This window comes from Protomyctophum bolini (assembly GCF_963924005.1).
Source record: "Protomyctophum bolini genome assembly, chromosome: 24".
In the NCBI taxonomy this organism is placed as follows: Eukaryota; Metazoa; Chordata; class Actinopteri; order Myctophiformes; family Myctophidae; genus Protomyctophum; species Protomyctophum bolini.
This window is the reverse complement of record NC_137885.1, coordinates 29,819,230-29,839,336: the sequence shown is the minus strand read 5'-3', so window position 1 is coordinate 29,839,336 and position 20,107 is coordinate 29,819,230. Positions and strand designations below refer to the sequence as shown.

Here is a 20,107-nt window from a genome sequence, read left to right as displayed (position 1 = left end):
ACACACACACACACGCCAGTAGTTGTCGTCCCTATGTCTACCTGATGATAATACTACTAATAATAATAATAATAATAATAATAATAATAAGTCTACCTGATGATGGACAGGTTGGGCCCCAAGGTGACCACTGTAGCGTCCGTGGCCTGGAGGGACATCAACTTGGCCAAGGCTTCAGACGTCTTGCTCTGGAGAGGACATCGTCATGACAACAGGTTATAGTTTACTGTACTCTGGAGACGACCACAAGGACACATCGTCATGACAACAGGTTATAGTTTACTGTACTCTGGAGACGACCACAAGGACACATCGTCATGACAACAGGTTATAGTCTACTGTACTCTGGAGACGACCACAACGACACATCGTCATGACAACAGTTATAGTCTACTGTACTCTGGAGACGACCACAAGGACACATCGTCATGACAACAGGTTATAGTCTACTGTACTCTGGAGACGACCACAACGACACATCGTCATGACAACAGGTTATAGTTTACTGTACTCTGGAGACGACCACAAGGACACATCGTCATGACAACAGGTTATAGTTTACTGTACTCTGGAGACGACCACAAGGACACATCGTCATGACAACAGGTTATAGTTTACTGTACTCTGGAGACGACCACAAGGACACATCGTCATGACAACAGGTTATAGTCTACTGTACTCTGGAGACGACCACAACGACACATCGTCATGACAACAGGTTATAGTTTACTGTACTCTGGAGACGACCACAACGACACATCGTCATGACAACAGGTTATAGTCTACTGTACTCTGGAGAGGACGACCACAACGACACATCGTCATGACAACAGGTTATAGTCTACTGTACTCTGGAGACGACCACAACGACACATCGTCATGACAACAGGTTATAGTTTACTGTACTCTGGAGACGACCACAACGACACATCGTCATGACAACAGGTTATAGTTTACTGTACTCTGGAGACGACCACAACGACACATCGTCATGACAACAGGTTATAGTCTACTGTACTCTGGAGACGACCACAACGACACATCGTCATGACAACAGGTTATAGTTTACTGTACTCTGGAGACGACCACAACGACACATCCTCATGACAACAGGTTATAGTCTACTGTACTCTGGAGACGACCACAACGACACATCGTCATGACAACAGGTTATAGTTTACTGTACTCTGGAGACGACCACAAGGACACATCGTCATGACAACAGGTTATAGTCTACTGTACTCTGGAGACGACCACAACGACACATCGTCATGACAACAGGTTATAGTTTACTGTACTCTGGAGACGACCACAACGACACATCGTCATGACAACAGGTTATAGTTTACTGTACTCTGGAGACGACCACAACGACACATCGTCATGACAACAGGTTATAGTTTACTGTACTCTGGAGACGACCACAAGGACACATCGTCATGACAACAGGTTATAGTCTACTGTACTCTGGAGACGACCACAAGGACACATCGTCATGACAACAGGTTATAGTCTACTGTACTCTGGAGACGACCACAAGGACACATCGTCATGACAACAGGTTATAGTCTACTGTACTCTGGAGACGACCACAACGACACATCCTCATGACAACAGGTTATAGTCTACTGTACTCTGGAGACGACCACAAGGACACATCGTCATGACAACAGGTTATAGTTTACTGTACTCTGGAGACGACCACAACGACACATCGTCATGACAACAGGTTATAGTCTACTGTACTCTGGAGACGACCACAACGACACATCGTCATGACAACAGGTTATAGTCTACTGTACTCTGGAGACGACCACAAGGACACATCGTCATGACAACAGGTTATAGTCTACTGTACTCTGGAGACGACCACAAGGACACATCGTCATGTCAACAGGTTATAGTCTACTGTACTCTGGAGACGACCACAACGACACATCGTCATGACAACAGGTTATAGTCTACTGTACTCTGGAGACGACCACAAGGACACATCGTCATGACAACAGGTTATAGTTTACTGTACTCTGGAGACGACCACAAGGACACATCGTCATGACAACAGGTTATAGGTTACTGTACTCTGGAGACGACCACAAGGACACATCGTCATGACAACAGGTTATAGTTTACTGTACTCTGGAGACGACCACAAGGACACATCGTCATGACAACAGGTTATAGTTTACTGTACTCTGGAGACGACCACAACGACACATCGTCATGACAACAGGTTATAGTTTACTGTACTCTGGAGACGACCACAAGGACACATCGTCATGACAACAGGTTATAGTCTACTGTACTCTGGAGACGACCACAAGGACACATCGTCATGACAACAGGTTATAGTTTACTGTACTCTGGAGACGACCACAAGGACACATCGTCATGACAACAGGTTATAGTCTACTGTACTCTGGAGAGGACGACCACAAGGACACATCGTCATGACAACAGGTTATAGTTTACTGTACTCTGGAGACGACCACAACGACACATCGTCATGACAACAGGTTATAGTTTACTGTACTCTGGAGACGACCACAAGGACACATCGTCATGACAACAGGTTATAGTTTACTGTACTCTGGAGACGACCACAACGACACATCGTCATGACAACAGGTTATAGTTTACTGTACTCTGGAGACGACCACAACGACACATCGTCATGACAACAGGTTATAGTCTACTGTACTCTGGAGACGACCACAAGGACACATCGTCATGACAACAGGTTATAGTTTACTGTACTCTGGAGACGACCACAACGACACATCGTCATGACAACAGGTTATAGTTTACTGTACTCTGGAGACGACCACAACGACACATCGTCATGACAACAGGTTATAGTTTACTGTACTCTGGAGACGACCACAAGGACACATCGTCATGACAACAGGTTATAGTTTACTGTACTCTGGAGACGACCACAACGACACATCGTCATGACAACAGGTTATAGTTTACTGTACTCTGGAGACGACCACAAGGACACATCGTCATGACAACAGGTTATAGTTTACTGTACTCTGGAGACGACCACAAGGACACATCGTCATGACAACAGGTTATAGTTTACTGTACTCTGGAGACGACCACAACGACACATCGTCATGACAACAGTTATAGTCTACTGTACTCTGGAGACGACCACAACGACACATCGTCATGACAACAGGTTATAGTTTACTGTACTCTGGAGACGACCACAACGACACATCGTCATGACAACAGGTTATAGTTTACTGTACTCTGGAGACGACCACAACGACACATCGTCATGACAACAGGTTATAGTTTACTGTACTCTGGAGACGACCACAACGACACATCGTCATGACAACAGGTTACATGCTTGTATAGATCTGCTATAAATTTTTTTTTTTTTTTTAACCCATTCTGAACAGGAACCCATTTTTTCATCATGTTATGCTTTAGCTATTTAAAAATAGCAGATCTACAAGCTCATAGCGCGCCACCGAGTGGCGCGCTATGAGCTTGTAGGTCTGCTATATTTTGAAAAATCAAAGAACGACTGACATTTTTTTAGAATCTGATCTCAGGTCAGAATGGGTTATAATCAGACCAGTGTGTGTCCTAGTGGAAACCTCGTATGAATCTGATCCCAGGTCAGAATGGGTTATAATCAGACCAGTGTGTGTGTCCCAGTGGAAACCTCGTGTGAATCTGATCTCAGGTCAGAATAATGGGTTAATACCTTGACGACGTGCTCCAGCCAGCGGCCGAGGGCGATGAAGACGAAGAGCATGGGCGGCGTGTCGAAGAAGGTGACGGGGCTGCGCGCCGAGCCCTCCGCCATGGCCACGCCCAGCACCACCACGGAGTACACGTACGCCACGGTGGTGGCCAGCACGATCAGAACGTCCATGTTGGCCGTGCGGTGGCGCAGGGAGCGGAACGCCTGGACGTAGAAGTACCGCCCGCCCAGGATCTGGAGGGGTGGGGGGGGGGAGTATGCAACGTTTTTACTTAAAGGGACACTTCACCCTTTTTGCAAAAAAATATATGTTAATGACGTTTAGAAGCTTTACATCACTTTCCTGGGGGGTCTTTATGTGTGTAATATGTGGTTTTAGATATTTTAGATTGTAGCAGTGAGCCTGTTGTCTCTGATGTCATGGACACTGGTCTCACTACCTTCCTGGACTACAATTCCCATAATTCTTTGGTGCACTGCTCCTCCTTGTTGATAGGGGGGGAGAGCTGTCTTACTGAGACAACATGTAGTCCAGGAAGGAAGTGAGCCCAGTGTCCATGACATCAGAGACAACAGGCTCACTGCTACAATCTAAAATATCTAAAACCACACATTACACACATAAAGACCCCCAGGAAAGTGTTCTAAAGCTCCTAAACGTCATTAACATATATTTTTTTTAAGTGTCCCTTTAACCCATTGACAGAAAACTGTCAGGATGTACAGTAGAAGACATTTGTAGAATCTGATCTCAGGTCAGAACGGGTCAACGACCTGGACAGGTGTGCAGAGCAGGAAGAAGGCCAGGTTGAGCAGGGACAGGCCCGGCAGCAGGTTCTGGTCCTGAGGCATGGACCCCCCGTGCTCCGAGTGGTGGCTGTCCATCACCATCATGTAGATCATGAGGCCCATGACCGGCATGCCGAACACCAGGCTGAACAGGAACGAGTTCTTCCATCTGAGACGCACACGCACGCACACACACACACACACACACACACGCACACACACACACACACACACACACACACACACACACACACACACACACACACACAGTGTGTACAAAAGTAATAGTATCTGCATCAAAAATGCACAGAAAAGTATACGTTTTTCAAATGTGTAAAATGTCTAAAATAAATCTTTTGGAAAATAGCAGATCTACAAGCTCACAATGCATCGCACCGCGACACATTATGAGCTTGTAGATCGATTCGGCCCCAAGAAAACATGGAATGGAACTAAATGAGATACTTGCTGTCGAATCTCTTCCGAGTGGTCGAGGTTGTTTCCAAAACCCGGCTTTAAAAGACTGGCACCGAATCCAAGGCCCTGAGGATGAGAAATGAGAAGAGATGCCGGGTCGGGTGGAAATAAGACCTATATCTGTCTGAAGAGATGCCGGGTCGGGTGGAAATAAGACCTATCTGAAGGCCTACGTTTAGGGCAGTGGCTCCCAAACCTTTTCATGTCAAGGACCCCCAAATTGACACTAATTAGCCCATGGACCCCCCATTTAAAGAGATATTCCCGGGACCCCCTGGAATATTTTTACGGCTCTAGCAGTGATTCTCAACCCGTTTAATTTCAAGGATCCCAAGTTTGACATGCATATTAGTCTACAGACCCCCCCCCCCCCATTTCTATCTCTGGGACCCCAATTTATATTGTAAAATCAATGTTGATTTAACTATGAGAGTGTACAAATGGAACCATTATGGGGCATACACGTCACACGCACACAAAAAGCTGGTCATAGGAGGGGCTCAGAAACAACACTCACCTCGATGGTTCTGATGACGTCTCGAGCTCCGAGGATGTCCGGGTCAAACTGGATGTGGGCCTTCTTGGTTGCCAGGGCGACCGACGCCCCCAGAACCCCTTTGGTTCTGGTGAGTCTGGACTCAATGTTATGGACACAGGACGCACACGTCATGCCCGATATCTACCGCCAGGGGGAGACATTTATTCTGTTAAGGACATGATGTCATACCTGATAGTGTGACCAGTACCAGTGGTTTAATATACAAGGGGGCATTTTTCATTTTTCAGTTCTTTACATATTATGAAACTGCACACTGTAACCTTTCATATGATGTATTGCTCATTGAAATTGGGGGGGAAATGAAGAAGATATGACCATTTGAAACTTGTTGAACTGTAAACACCAAAGTACATAATTTGCCATTCTAAGATTTCAAAGTATTTAGCATCTCTGAGCCCAGGAATGGGTGTGACAATAGATACTTGTCTCCATGCCTAGATACTTGCATAAACACTCCCCCCATTCACTAACCACTCCCCCCCACTTAGCTGTCAACTGCACAGAATGACTTGAGTGGACACTTAGTAAAACCAAGTGGGCTCTTAGAATAAGAATAAATAGAGATAGGAATTAGAATTAGTTTGTTTATTTTCACATACTTGAATTTGCATACTGTGACAATGACAAATAAGAGTGGCATAAGAATAAAATACAACTAACAGTTTAACATTGCACTTTCCCTGTGACTAAATAAATATACAGTTTAAATTTGCACTTTCCCTGGGATAAAAAGTACTAAAAAGCAGATATTATCTGCAGGGGGCATTTAGGGAAAAAACATATGTTGTGTACTTACGATCAGGTCCAGTTTCCCCTGGGCCATGGTGCTGTGTACTTACCATCAGGTCCAGTTTCCCCTGGGCCATGGTGCTGTATACTCACGATCAGGTCCAGTTTCCCCTGGGCCATGGCGCTGTATACTTACCATCAGGTCCAGTTTCCCCTGGGTGGCGGCGCTGTATACTTACCATCAGGTCCAGTTTCCCCTGGGCCATGGCGCTGTATACTTACGATCAGGTCCAGTTTCCCCTGGGCCATGGCGCTGTATACTTACCATCAGGTCCAGTTTCCCCTGGGTGGCGGCGCTGTATACTTACCATCAGGTCCAGTTTCCCCTGGGCCATGGCGCTGTATACTTACGATCAGGTCCAGTTTCCCCTGGGCCATGGCGCTGTATACTTACCATCAGGTCCAGTTTCCCCTGGGTGGCGGCGCTGTATACTTACCATCAGGTCCAGTTTCCCCTGGGCCATGGCGCTGTATACTTACCATCAGGTCCAGTTTCCCCTGGGTGGCGGCGCTGTATACTTACCATCAGGTCCAGTTTCCCCTGGGCCATGGCGCTGTATACTTACCATCAGGTCCAGTTTCCCCTGGGCCATGGCGCTGTACTTACCATCAGGTCCAGTTTTCCCTGGGTGGCGGCGCTGTATACTTACGATCAGGTCCAGTTTCCCCTGGGTCATGGCGCTGTATACTTACCATCAGGTCCAGTTTCCCCTGGGCCATGGCGCTGTACTTACCATCAGGTCCAGTTTTCCCTGGGTGGCGGCGCTGTATACTTACCATCAGGTCCAGTTTCCCCTGGGCCATGGCGCTGTGTACTTACCATCAGGTCCAGTTTCCCCTGGGCCATGGCGCTGTATACTTACGATCAGGTCCAGTTTCCCCTGGGTCATGGCGCTGTATACTTACCATCAGGTCCAGTTTCCCCTGGGCCATGGCGCTGTGTACTTACCATCAGGTCCAGTTTCCCCTGGGTGGCGGCGCTGTGTACTTACCATCAGGTCCAGTTTCCCCTGGGCCATGGCGCTGTACTTACGATCAGGTCCAGTTTCCCCTGGGTGGCGGCGCTGTCCTCCATCAGTGTGGCGCCGAAGCCCATGTTCTCGATGAGTCTTGTGATCCCCGTGGAGTCGATGGCGCCCGAGTCGTACTTGACCTCTGCCTTCCCGGACATGAGCGCCACGAGGACCGAGATGACCCCTTTGGAAACGGAACAGAACAGTGTTTTAGTCCCGTTTTTATCCCACGATAATGTGTAACCCATTTTTTTCACCCAGTGCCAATAGGCTATACTGTATGTATGTTTTTCACCCAGTGCCAATAGGCTATACTGTATGTATGTTTTTCACCCAGCGCCAATAGCCTACAAGCTCATAGCGCGCCACCGAGTGGCGCGCTATGAGCTTGTAGGTCTGCTATTTTTGAAATATCGTTAAAATGTGCCTCAGATCTTTCCGAAAATTGTCATTATTTAGAAGACATTATTTTTTTATTTCGACGTCAGGCCTGAATGGGTTACATTTTTGTAATTATTTTTTGCTGTTAAATAATCTGTATTATTTTGAGACCATTCCGATACCCATGTGTCATTTGTATGGCCGATATGCTACTGATTAATCGTGCATCCCGACTATTTACCATTTTGGGCCTATTTACAGTACCTTTGTTTTACAGTATTATTTACAGTACCTTTGGGCCTATTTACAGTACCTTTGTTTTACAGTATTATTTACAGTACCTTTGGGCCTATTTACAGTACCTTTGTTTTTCAGCAGGTTCCTCTCGATGTTGGCGACGCAGGAGGCACACGTCATGCCCGTGACGCGGACGAAGCACTTCTGCACCGTAGCGCCCCCGGTGGCGGGGTCCGGTGGGTCGCCGGTCGGTACGAGGCCCACCGGCGCCACCTCGCCGTGGGGTTGCAGAGTCACCGGGCCGGGAACTCTGGACCTGCCGGTACTTTGGTCCTTACGGCTGGAGGAGGCAGGTCCTGATAGGAGGAGACAAGACATGGTTGGTCGTTACGATTGGAGGAGGCAGGTTCTAATAGGAGGAGACAAGACATGGTTGGTCGTTACGATTGGAGGAGGCAGGTTCTGATAGGAGGAGACAAGACATGGTTGGTCGTTACGATTGGAGGAGGCAGGTTCTGATAGGAGGAGACAAGACATGGTTGGTCAATACGATTGGAGGAGGCAGGTTCTAATAGGAGGAGACAAGACATGGTTGGTCGTTACGATTGGAGGAGACAGGTTCTGATAGGAGGAGACAAGACATGGTTGGTCGTTACGATTGGAGGAGACAGGTTCTGATAGGAGGAGACAAGACATGGTTGGTTGTTACGATTGGAGGAGACAGGTTCTGATAGGAGGAGACAAGACATGGTTGGTCGTTACGATTGGAGGAGACAGGTTCTGATAGGAGGAGACAAGACATGGTTGGTTGTTACGATTGGAGGAGGCAGGTTCTAATAGGAGGAGACAAGACATGGTTGGTTGTTACGATTGGAGGAGGCAGGTTCTAATAGGAGGAGACAAGACATGGTTGGTCGTTACGATTGGAGGAGACAGGTTCTGATAGGAGGAGACAAGACATGGTTGGTTGTTACGATTGGAGGAGACAGGTTCTGATAGGAGGAGACAAGACATGGTTGGTCGTTACGATTGGAGGAGGCAGGTTCTGATAGGAGGAGACAAGACATGGTTGGTCGTTACGATTGGAGGAGACAGGTTCTGATAGGAGGAGACAAGACATGGTTGGTTGTTACGATTGGAGGAGGCAGGTTCTAATAGGAGGAGACAAGACATGGTTGGTCGTTATGATTGGAGGAGGCAGGTTCTGATAGGAGGAGACAAGACATGGTTGGTCGTTACGATTGGAGGAGGCAGGTTCTAATAGGAGGAGACAAGACATGGTTGGTTGTTATGATTGGAGGAGGCAGGTTCTGATAGGAGGAGACAAGACATGGTTGGTCGTTACGATTGGAGGAGGCAGGTTCTGATAGGAGGAGACAAGACATGGTTGGTCGTTACGATTGGAGGAGACAGGTTCTGATAGGAGGAGACAAGACATGGTTGGTTGTTACGATTGGAGGAGGCAGGTTCTAATAGGAGGAGACAAGACATGGTTGGTCGTTATGATTGGAGGAGGCAGGTTCTGATAGGAGGAGACAAGACATGGTTGGTCGTTACGATTGGAGGAGGCAGGTTCTAATAGGAGGAGACAAGACATGGTTGGTTGTTATGATTGGAGGAGGCAGGTTCTGATAGGAGGAGACAAGACATGGTTGGTCGTTACGATTGGAGGAGGCAGGTTCTGATAGGAGGAGACATGACATGGTTGGTTGTTACGATTGGAGGAGGCAGGTTCTGATAGGAGGAGACAAGACATGGTTGGTCGTTACGATTGGAGGAGGCAGGTTCTAATAGGAGGAGACAAGACATGGTTGGTCGTTACGATTGGAGGAGGCAGGTTCTGATAGGAGGAGACAAGACATGGGCGAGTACGCACATTTTTTACACATTGATTGGCAGGTATATAATCAATGTGTTAATACTTTTTATTTTTAAAGATGGCTTTCGCCTTTATTTAATTAGTTTTGTATAGGGATAGAATGACAGGAAATGGGGAGAGAGATGAGGGGGGGGTGACACGCAGTAAAGGCCGTCGGGATCGGGAGTCGAACCCGCGGCACACTGCCAGACTGGATTACCAGCCAAGGTGCTAAATTTAGACAACCCCAGACCACAGAAATCTGCTGAATGTTTAAAGTTCAGTTAATTTTTGTTGGGTGGGAGCAATTGAAGTTAAAAAAAAGTCTGGAATTATAAATTAGCTTGAGTAATAGTACAAAAGTATTGTTTGGACTAGAACTGTGTTCTCTCCCTGTAACTAAAGTATTGTTTGGACTAGAACTGTGTTCTCTCCCTGTAAAACTAACCCAAGAATGACCTTGACAGTTCAAATTGAAAAAAAAAAGAGGTTACTTGAAACACAGTGCTTATAATCCACCTGCGCTAATTCCCTTTTCTGGCAACCCACCGTGTCATTAAATCCAACAAAGAAAAGCACCAGACTGATTCGAGAGCCCTCGATCTCCGTGCCAGAAGAGAAGGGATACTTGTCTGGTTGCCAGGGGAGACTCGCGGCCAACAGGTTAGAGAGAAAATTAGTTCGACAAGCGGCCATGTGTTATCGGGAGGAATACTGTATCGCCTTGTACTCTGTGACTCCGACCACTGTACACCATACACCTTGTACTCTGTGACTCCGACCACTGTACACCATACACACTCACTCCAGAGGGCCACTGTAGTTCCACACTCACTCCAGAGGGCCACTATAGTTCCACACTCACTCCAGAGGGGCCACTATAGTTCCACACTCACTCCAGAGGGCCACTATAGTTCCACACTCACTCCAGAGGGGCCACTATAGTTCCACACTCACTCCAGAGGGCCACTATAGTTCCACACTCACTCCAGAGGGCCACTGTATAGTTCCACACTCACTCCAGAGGGCCACTATAGTTCCACACTCACTCCAGAGGGCCACTATAGTTCCACACTCACTCCAGAGGGCCACTATAGTTCCACACTCACTCCAGAGGGCCACTATAGTTCCACACTCACTCCAGAGGGCCACTGTAGTTCCACACTCACTCCAGAGGGCCACTATAGTTCCACACTCAGAGGGCCACTATGAGTGTCCCCGATGGCCATGATTCACATTGCCCGAGATACAACAGCGCACCCGACGGGTACACTTGCATAACACACTTTAATCCTCCAGATGGCGCTGTGCTTGATGGCTGGCGCGCACGGACACTGACCATCAACTCTGCGACATTGTCTCAAATAAATCCAGACACACTGCATTGCATTGCCTCTTTGGCTCTTTGCCGTTATACTACTATACGGTCAGCCTGCCTGCTATTCTCTGTGTCAGTCAGTTCTGTGCTCCAGTGTATTAGTTTGCTATGGATTCTACTTTAGCATTATTGTTATTTTGTTTTACTTTATAAACTGTGCCAAGCAAAGCCCAAGAGCCACGTGCAGTCCGCAGGATAAGATCAGCGCGTACTGCGGTGGCGCGCGAATACGCAGATTCAACAGGAAACGGCCTCATTATCATTATTATGAATGGTCCTTTTGAGAGCCAATGTTCAACAGCCAATCAGTGGGCTTCACAATCAAAAGCCCATAAGAGGTGCTTCAAGGTGGAGTGGGTCCAAACGACCCACAGAACCTCTTAACCCGTTCTGACCCGAGATCAGATTCTAAAAAATGTCTTCTACATCCCGACAGTTTTCTGAAAAAGCCATGTTTCTGTGTTTTGTTTTGTCTGGTTGAATTGTTTGTAAAAAGTGTCTTTATGTATGAAGTGTATTTTGTGAATTGCCCTTTGACCCCCTTGAAAACCAGATGGTTCATCTCAAGGGATTGTTCCTAATAAAGACATTCAGACAAACAACTCCATTTTAACCACGTTAGATGAACCAGAAACACCCGTGCTTTGTTCTGGTCCAAAGTGCTTCACATAGATGGTGCATTACATTAACCCATTCACACACCGATGGTGGAGGAAACCACGCAAGGCATCGACCAGCACATCGGGAGCAATCAGGGGTTCAGTGTCTTGCTCAAGGACACTTCGACAACGGCTCTGGAGGAGCCCACAGGGATCGAACCGGGGACCTGGCGGTTTCCATACGGCCACTCTACCCTCTGAGCCACCGCCGCGGCTGCACCTTACCTTCCAGCGACGCCGTGAAGCCCACGTCCTCGATGGCGTCCCGGAGGCGCTCCGGCCGCGTGACCCTGGGGTCGAAGCGGAGCGTCCCCTTCCCCTCCTCCAGCGACACGCTGACGGAGCGCACGCCGGCCGTCTGAGAGACGCGCCCCTCGATGGCCGCCACGCACGAGCCGCACGTCATCCCTCCGATCCACACGGTGGCGCTCTCCTCCTCCTCCTCCGTCTGCGTCTCCGGAGACGACAGATCCAAGATGGCGACCGTCTCGGGGCCTGTGGCGTGGTCTGGCCCCCCCGGCGCCCCAGGCTCCTCCTCCTCCTCCTCCGCCGTCATCAGCGTGGCGCCGAACCCCATGTCCTCCATCTTCTCCCTCAGCGTCTCCGCCGTGGCGACCAGCGGCTGGAAGAGGACGCGGGCCACGCCCTGCTGGAGAAGCACCTGCAGGGGGGTCAAAGGTCATTGTGAGCTTGTAGATCTGCAGTGGGGTCAAAGGTCATTGTGAGCTTGTAGATCTGCTTTCAGTGGTGATAAAGGTCGCATTGCGACGCATTGTGAGCTTGTAGATCTGCTTTCAAATGGCTGAAACGTGTATAGAGTTTAATTGGTTAACGCATGTTCTGTAATATTAATCCAACGTAATTAGTGACTAAAGTTTTCAAATAATTGTAGTGGAGTAAAAGTACAATATAATTTGGATCCAAAATGTACTAGTGAAGTAGAAGTAAAAGTATTGGGAATTAGAAATACAGACAGTAGTACTAATTAGAAATAGTTCTACTGTACTTTTTCTGTTCTGTATGAGTCTATGGAGTTAACATTACTCTAATAGACCCCCCAGGTGTTCTGTATGTGTCTATGGAGTTAACATTACTCTAATAGACCCCCCAGGTGTTCTGTATGAGTCTATGGAGTTAACATTACTCTAATAGACCCCCCAGGTGTTCTGTATGAGTCTATGGAGCTAATACTACTCTAATAGACCCCCAGGTGTTCTGTATGAGTCTATGGAGCTAATACTACTCTAATAGACCCCCCAGGTGTTCTGTATGAGTCTATGGAGTTAACATTACTCTAATAGACCCCCCAGGTGTTCTGTATGTGTCTATGGAGTTAACATTACTCTAATAGACCCCCCAGGTGTTCTGTATGAGTCTATGGAGTTAATACTACTCTAATAGACCCCCCAGGTGTTCTGTATGTGTCTATGGAGCTAATACTACTCTAATAGACCCCCAGGTGTTCTGTATGAGTCTATGGAGTTAATACTACTCTAATAGACCCCCCAGGTGTTCTGTATGTGTCTATGGAGCTAATACTACTCTAATAGACCCCCAGGTGTTCTGTATGAGTCTATGGAGTTAACATTACTCTAATAGACCCCCCAGGTGTGTTGTATGAGTCTATGGAGTTAACATTACTCTAATAGACCCCCAGGTGTTCTGTATGAGTCTATGGAGTTAACATTACTCTAATAGACCCCCCAGGTGTGTTGTATGAGTCTATGGAGTTAACATTACTCTAATAGACCCCCCAGGTGTGTTGTATGAGTCTATGGAGTTAACATTACTCTAATAGACCCCCCAGGTGTGTTGTATGAGTCTATGGAGTTAACATTACTCTAATAGACCCCCAGGTGTTCTGTATGAGTCTATGGAGTTAACATTACTCTAATAGACCCCCAGGTGTTCTGTATGAGTCTATGGAGTTAACATTACTCTAATAGACCCCCAGGTGTTCTGTATGAGTCTATGGAGTTAACATTACTCTAATAGACCCCCAGGTGTTCTGTATGAGTCTATGGAGTTAACATTACTCTAATAGAACCCCCAGGTGTTCTGTATGAGTCTATGGAGTTAACATTACTCTAATAGACCCCCCAGGTGTTCTGTATGTGTCTATGGAGTTAACATTACTCTAATAGACCCCCCAGGTGTTGTGTATGAGTCTATGGAGTTAACATTACTCTAATAGACCCCCCAGGTGTTCTGTATGAGTCTATGGAGTTAACATTACTCTAATAGACCCCCCAGGTGTTCTGTATGAGTCTATGGAGTTAACACTACTCTAATAGACCCCCCAGGTGTTCTGTATGAGTCTATGGAGTTAACATTACTCTAATAGACCCCCCAGGTGTTCTGTATGAGTCTATGGAGTTAACATTACTCTAATAGACCCCCCAGGTGTTGTGTATGAGTCTATGGAGTTAACATTACTCTAATAGACCCCCCAGGTGTTCTGTATGAGTCTATGGAGTTAACGTTACTCTAATAGACCCCCCAGGTGTTCTGTATGAGTCTATGGAGTTAACACTACTCTAATAGAACCCCCCAGGTGTTGTGTATGTGTCTATGGAGTTAACATTACTCTAATAGACCCCCAGGTGTTCTGTATGTGTCTATGGAGTTAACATTACTCTAATAGAACCCCCCAGGTGTTCTGTATGTGTCTATGGAGTTAACATTACTCTAATAGACCCCCAGGTGTTCTGTATGAGTCTATGGAGTTAACATTACTCTAATAGAACCCCCCAGGTGTTCTGTATGAGTCTATGGAGTTAACATTACTCTAATAGACCCCCAGGTGTTCTGTATGTGTCTATGGAGTTAACATTACTCTAATAGACCCCCAGGTGTTGTGTATGTGTCTATGGAGTTAACATTACTCTAATAGAACCCCAGGTGTTCTGTATGTGTCTATGGAGTTAACATTACTCTAATAGACCCCCAGGTGTTGTGTATGTGTCTATGGTGTTAACATTACTCTAATAGACCCCCCAGGTGTTCTGTATGAGTCTATGGAGTTAACATTACTCTAATAGACCCCCCAGGTGTTCTGTATGAGTCTATGGAGTTAACATTACTCTAATAGACCCCCCAGGTGTTCTGTATGAGTCTATGGAGTTAACATTACTCTAATAGACCCCCCAGGTGTTCTGTATGAGTCTATGGAGTTAACATTACTCTAATAGACCCCCCAGGTGTTCTGTATGAGTCTATGGAGTTAACATTACTCTAATAGACCCCCCAGGTGTGGTTAGAATATTGAAATGTGTCTTCCCTGTATTTTTGGTTTCTTCCTGAAAGTTGAAAAGCCTTTGAGTCAAAAGGTTCAATCGAAATGACAGTGATATGAATCACAATATCATCCAAAAAATTCTTTCTCAAACATCAGTACCTGATGTTTTAGGGGGGGGGGAAGTAGTACAAATACTGAAAAATGTTACAGCACTTAAGTATAGCCTGGCCCAGCCAGCGTGCTTCCTGGTCTAGAGGGGCGGTGTGCGCTTTTGGTGCAACCGCTGGAGAATATTGGTTTCACCGATCTGGGTACCGAGGGCTAGCACTTAAGTAAATGTACTGGGTTACTTTCCACCCCACTGAGCACCTGCCTGGATGTGCGTGACGCCCGGCAGCGCGCCCACGTGTGCCTCGATGGAGCGCGCGCACGACTGGCACGTCATGCCCGCCACGCGGATCTGCACGGCGCCCTGGGGCTGGGCGGGGGCTCCGCCGCTCCCCCCTCCCGCCGCGGCGGCGGCCCTCTGGATCTCCAGCGCCATCCGTCGGGCGTCCACGAAGGTGGCTCTGGAGCGCCCCCTGCTGCTGGCCGGAGGAAGAGGAGGAGGAGGAGGAGGAGGAGGGGAGAGCTCCCCCTGGCTGCCACCGTCGAACGCCAGGTTGTCGTGAGCCTGGCTCTCCAGGCGACCGTCATTTTCCTGGAGAAAACGAGAGGCATGGATTAATTAACTCCATTCTGACCTGAGATCGGATTCTAAAAATAATGTCTGTTTGAAAATGACAGTTTTCTGAAAAAGGCTATGTTTCTATATGTCAGTCCTTCTTCGATTTTTCAAAAATAGCAGACCTACAAGCTCATAGCGCGCCACTCGGTAGGCGCGCTATGAGCTTGTAGATCTGCTATTTTTCAATAGCTAAAGCAAAAGGGGTACTTTGCAAGAGTTTAATAGTGACCAAACTTTAAGGGATATATATAAGTATACATAAACTGAAGCAGGCAGGTCAAAAACCATAATATCCGTCCCAAAAGGCAAACACATAAAAAAAGGAGAAAGCCGTATCAAAGTCCACCAAAAAACAAGCAGAAGGTCAAACCAGAAGAACGCTGCAGGGAAACATCGTCAAATACCGAAAAGCAGGAGTCCAGAAAAACACCGCGACAACATTAGGTTATAGTCTAGCAAAGGAATGAGGCAGAATAAATCCACTTTTATCACAGCGTTATATAAAAGGATAGAGGGCGGACCTGCTATACTTCCGTCTATACGTCTGCTCAACGTTAAACCCGTCGAGCTGCAGGGAGGGGGTTTCGGTTTCCTCATGCCAAATGCAACGGGCACCGCCTGCGTTCTCAGCTCTGGCCTGTAGGGCTCAGCGCTTCAACACCGGAGAGCCTCCCTCCTCCCTGGGAGCTTTGATGGGGGAAGTAGAGGCACTTCTGCCTCACCAGCCCAACAGTCTGAGTTCAGGGAACTCATTAAACAATGAGTAAGTAGGGAACTTACATTCTTACATCCCTTTATTTTAGATTTAGTTTTTTTTATAGTAATAGCACAACATAAACATTACAGAGACTTTAGTTGTCACTGTATACACAATACTTTGTACGGAAATCTCAACTTCAACCATCTTCTCCCACCTCAAGAAGACAGCACAGCAGCACTGGCTGCAGTTCATCTTTAAAATGCATTCGTTTCAATTATCCACAGTATTTTAAACAGCGTATTATGACACCATACACTTCTACACACGTCAACTTAGACATTGCTCACAGGTTTACTTCAATATACCCACATCAGTTGGCAAACAAATAATTTATGTTCATGACTGGAACAATCTACCTGTCCATATTCGTTCAATAACATCTTTCCATTTGTTTAAAACTGTGCTGTCCGACTCCTCTCATCTTGAGACTACCTGTTCATGTTTTCACTCATATGAATCAATCAATGAATCATATCAATGTGTCCTAACTCTGTCTCTCTATGGCTCTGGTGTGGTGTAACAGAATGTGTCCTAACTCTGTCTCTCTATGGCTCTGGTGTGGTGGAACAGAATGTGGGAGGGGCCAGCATGGAGAGACACAGACCGTGACAAGGCCAGAGGTCACCAGCGGTGAAACTAAGCTTACGGTCAAACGAATTGTATAATCAAATGGTCAAACAGAGTGACACTTATGTTTTAGTTATAACAACACAGCTGTAAAACGGCTACTAGAGTCTAAAGTGCAATAATTATAATCATCATCGACAAACATATAAACAGCTGTGTACATCTATTTTATATTGACCTTGCATTGTGATCGACTCAGATGACGTTTCACAAGTTCACGGGAAGTACAGACAAACTAGACAAGTACAGACAAGTACAGACAAGTACAGACGTACAGTATTGAGAAACAGCCTTTGTTTACTCTGGCATTCCACACAGCCCTGTGCGTTCCAGTTTTTTACCCATTCTGACCTGAGATCAGATTCTATAAATGTCTTCTATACATCCTGACAGTTTTCTGAAAAAGCCATGTTTCTATGTCAGTCGTTCTTCGATTTTTCAAAAATAGCAGACCTACAAGCTCGTAGGTCTGCTATTTTTAAAAGCTCTAAAAGGTTCACAAGTTATCAAATATATAAAAACATATTTAGAAAATAGCAGATTGGCTATATTTTCAAATGGCAGAAATGGGGCTGAGAGGTAAAAAAAAAACTAACACAAAAAAACAAACTACAAAGTAACTAAAAACTAAAGTTTTCAAATAATTGCAGGGGAGTAAAAGTAGAAGTGAAAGTATATAATATAGAAGATTTGCGTCCGAGATGTAGTGGAGTAGAAGTGAAAGTACTGGGAAAATGGAAATACTCCGGTAAAGTAGAAGTACCTCAAAATTGTATACTCAAGTACAAATGTACCTTAAGGTTTACTTTCCACCACTGTGTGTGTGTGTGTGTGTGAGAGAGAGAGAGAGAGAGAGAGAGAGAGAGAGAGAGAGAGAGAGAGAGAGAGAGAGAGAGTCACATGATGCCTTGATGATGGCCACATGATCAGTAGATGAAACAATTCCTCCCACATAACTGTATAACTTTAAGCCTCCCAATGTGACACCACACACACACACACACACACACACACACACACACACACACACACACACACACACACACACACACACACACACACACAGTGTGCTACAGTGTGCTACAGTGTGCTTCTACACCGGGTTCGATCCCGGTTTTCCTACTACTACTGGTGGCACGTCGTACAGCATGGTCCTTGAACCTGCAGCAGTAACTGTATTTGATTTCTGGGAAATGCTAAATCACCCTGATGTGTGTGTGTGTGTGTGTGTGTGTGTGTGTGTGTGTGCTTAGTTTAGGCACACACACACATGTATACTGTGCACTTTGAACAGCTGTCATGCAAAGCTGGCGACATTTCACTGTTTGTCTTAGAGTCCTGGAGTTTTGCTCTGACATTGTGCAAACGCATTATGATTTAATTTTTTATTTCATTCCATTCAGAGGCGTCGTTTGTTGTCCTATAGGAGGAGATGGCAATTTGTTTGCTAGATTAACCCATTTTTGGGGGCGGGAACCCCTTTTGGTGTTAGCAGCATTATGTTATGCTTTAGCTATTGAAAAATAGCAGATCTACAAGCTCGAGCTTGTAGGTCTGCTATTTTTTGAAAAATCAAAGAACGACTGACATAGAAACATGGCTTTTTCAGAAAACTGTAATTTTCAAACAGACATTTTTAGAAACTGATCTCAGGTCAACATGGGGTTAATTGGATTTTACTTTGGTGCATCTCAATGGACGCCAGGGGGTCGATACGTATGTCTGTACACTAACAGGTGTGTCCAGGGGGTCGATACGTATGTCCGTACACTAACGGGTGTGTCCAGGGGGTCGATACGTATGTCCGTACACTAACAGGTGTGTCCAGGGGGTCGATACGTATGTCCGTACACTAACAGGTGTGTCCAGGGGGTCGATACGTATGTCCGTACACTAACGGGTGTGTCCAGGGGGTCGATACGTATGTCCGTACACTAACGGGTGTGTCCAGGGGGTCGATACGTATGTCCGTACACTAACAGGTGTGTCCAGGGGGTCGATACGTATGTCCGTACACTAACAGGTGTGTCCAGGGGGTCGATACGTATGTCCGTACACTAACGGGTGTGTCCAGGGGGTCGATACGTATGTCCGTACACTAACAGGTGTGTCCAGGGGGTCGATACGTATGTCCGTACACTAACAGGTGTGTCCAGGGGGTCGATACGTATGTCCGTACACTAACAGGTGTGTCCAGGGGGTCGATACGTATGTCCGTACACTAACAGGTGTGTCCAGGGGGTCGATACGTATGTCCGTACAGGGTGTAGAAACACACTGTAGAAACACACTGTAGGCCAGTGGTTCCCAAACTTCTTCGTGTCAAGGACCCCCAAATTGACACGGATTAGCCCCGCGGACCCCCACTTGAAGAGATATGCCAGGGACCCCCATTTGAAGAGACATGCCAGGGACCCCCACTTGAAGAGATATGCCAGGGACCCCCACTCCATAAGAGAAGATCTTCACGGATCTAGCAGTGATTCTCAACCCGTTTCATTTCAAGGACCCCCCCCCCAGTTTAATGGCATTTCTATCTCTGAGACCCCCAATTTATATTGTAAAATCAATGTCAGATCTACAAGCTCGTAGCGCGCTACGAGCTTGTAGATCTGCTATTTTTCAATAGCTAAAGCATAACATAATGCTTAAAACACCAAAAGGGGTTCCCGCCCCAAAATGGGAGAGTGGATGAAGACCTGAGTGTTCTAGTAAAACATAAAAATTTATGGAATCCTTAATATAATAAATAAAATGTCTCTCCAGTTCTAGTAAATAGAATGTTCAGTAGAACGGGGGTCTCCTGTTAACAGAAAATACATATTTTCAGGTGTGTTACAATAAATAAAGTGCCTGGACTACATTTTCTATACTATACCCTATAAGTA

The 20,107-nt window shown here is 46.4% G+C and overlaps 1 protein-coding gene across 1 annotated transcript in view; it reads right to left on the bottom strand.

Moving 5' to 3' along the window:
• LOC308311867 (copper-transporting ATPase 2-like) overlaps window positions 1-20,107 on the bottom strand; it is a gene marked incomplete at both ends in the record, with an annotated part of 37,918 nt that overhangs the window by 15,246 nt on the left and 2,565 nt on the right. The window contains 10 exons of the mRNA XM_080758639.1: window positions 97-188; window positions 3,728-3,961; window positions 4,502-4,684; window positions 4,982-5,059; window positions 5,511-5,672; window positions 7,375-7,538; window positions 8,098-8,328; window positions 10,325-10,462; window positions 12,093-12,528; window positions 15,479-15,805. Coding sequence (XP_080614765.1) covers window positions 97-188; window positions 3,728-3,961; window positions 4,502-4,684; window positions 4,982-5,059; window positions 5,511-5,672; window positions 7,375-7,538; window positions 8,098-8,328; window positions 10,325-10,462; window positions 12,093-12,528; window positions 15,479-15,805 — 2,045 coding nt within the window. The remainder of the gene's footprint in view (window positions 1-96; window positions 189-3,727; window positions 3,962-4,501; window positions 4,685-4,981; window positions 5,060-5,510; window positions 5,673-7,374; window positions 7,539-8,097; window positions 8,329-10,324; window positions 10,463-12,092; window positions 12,529-15,478; window positions 15,806-20,107) is intronic.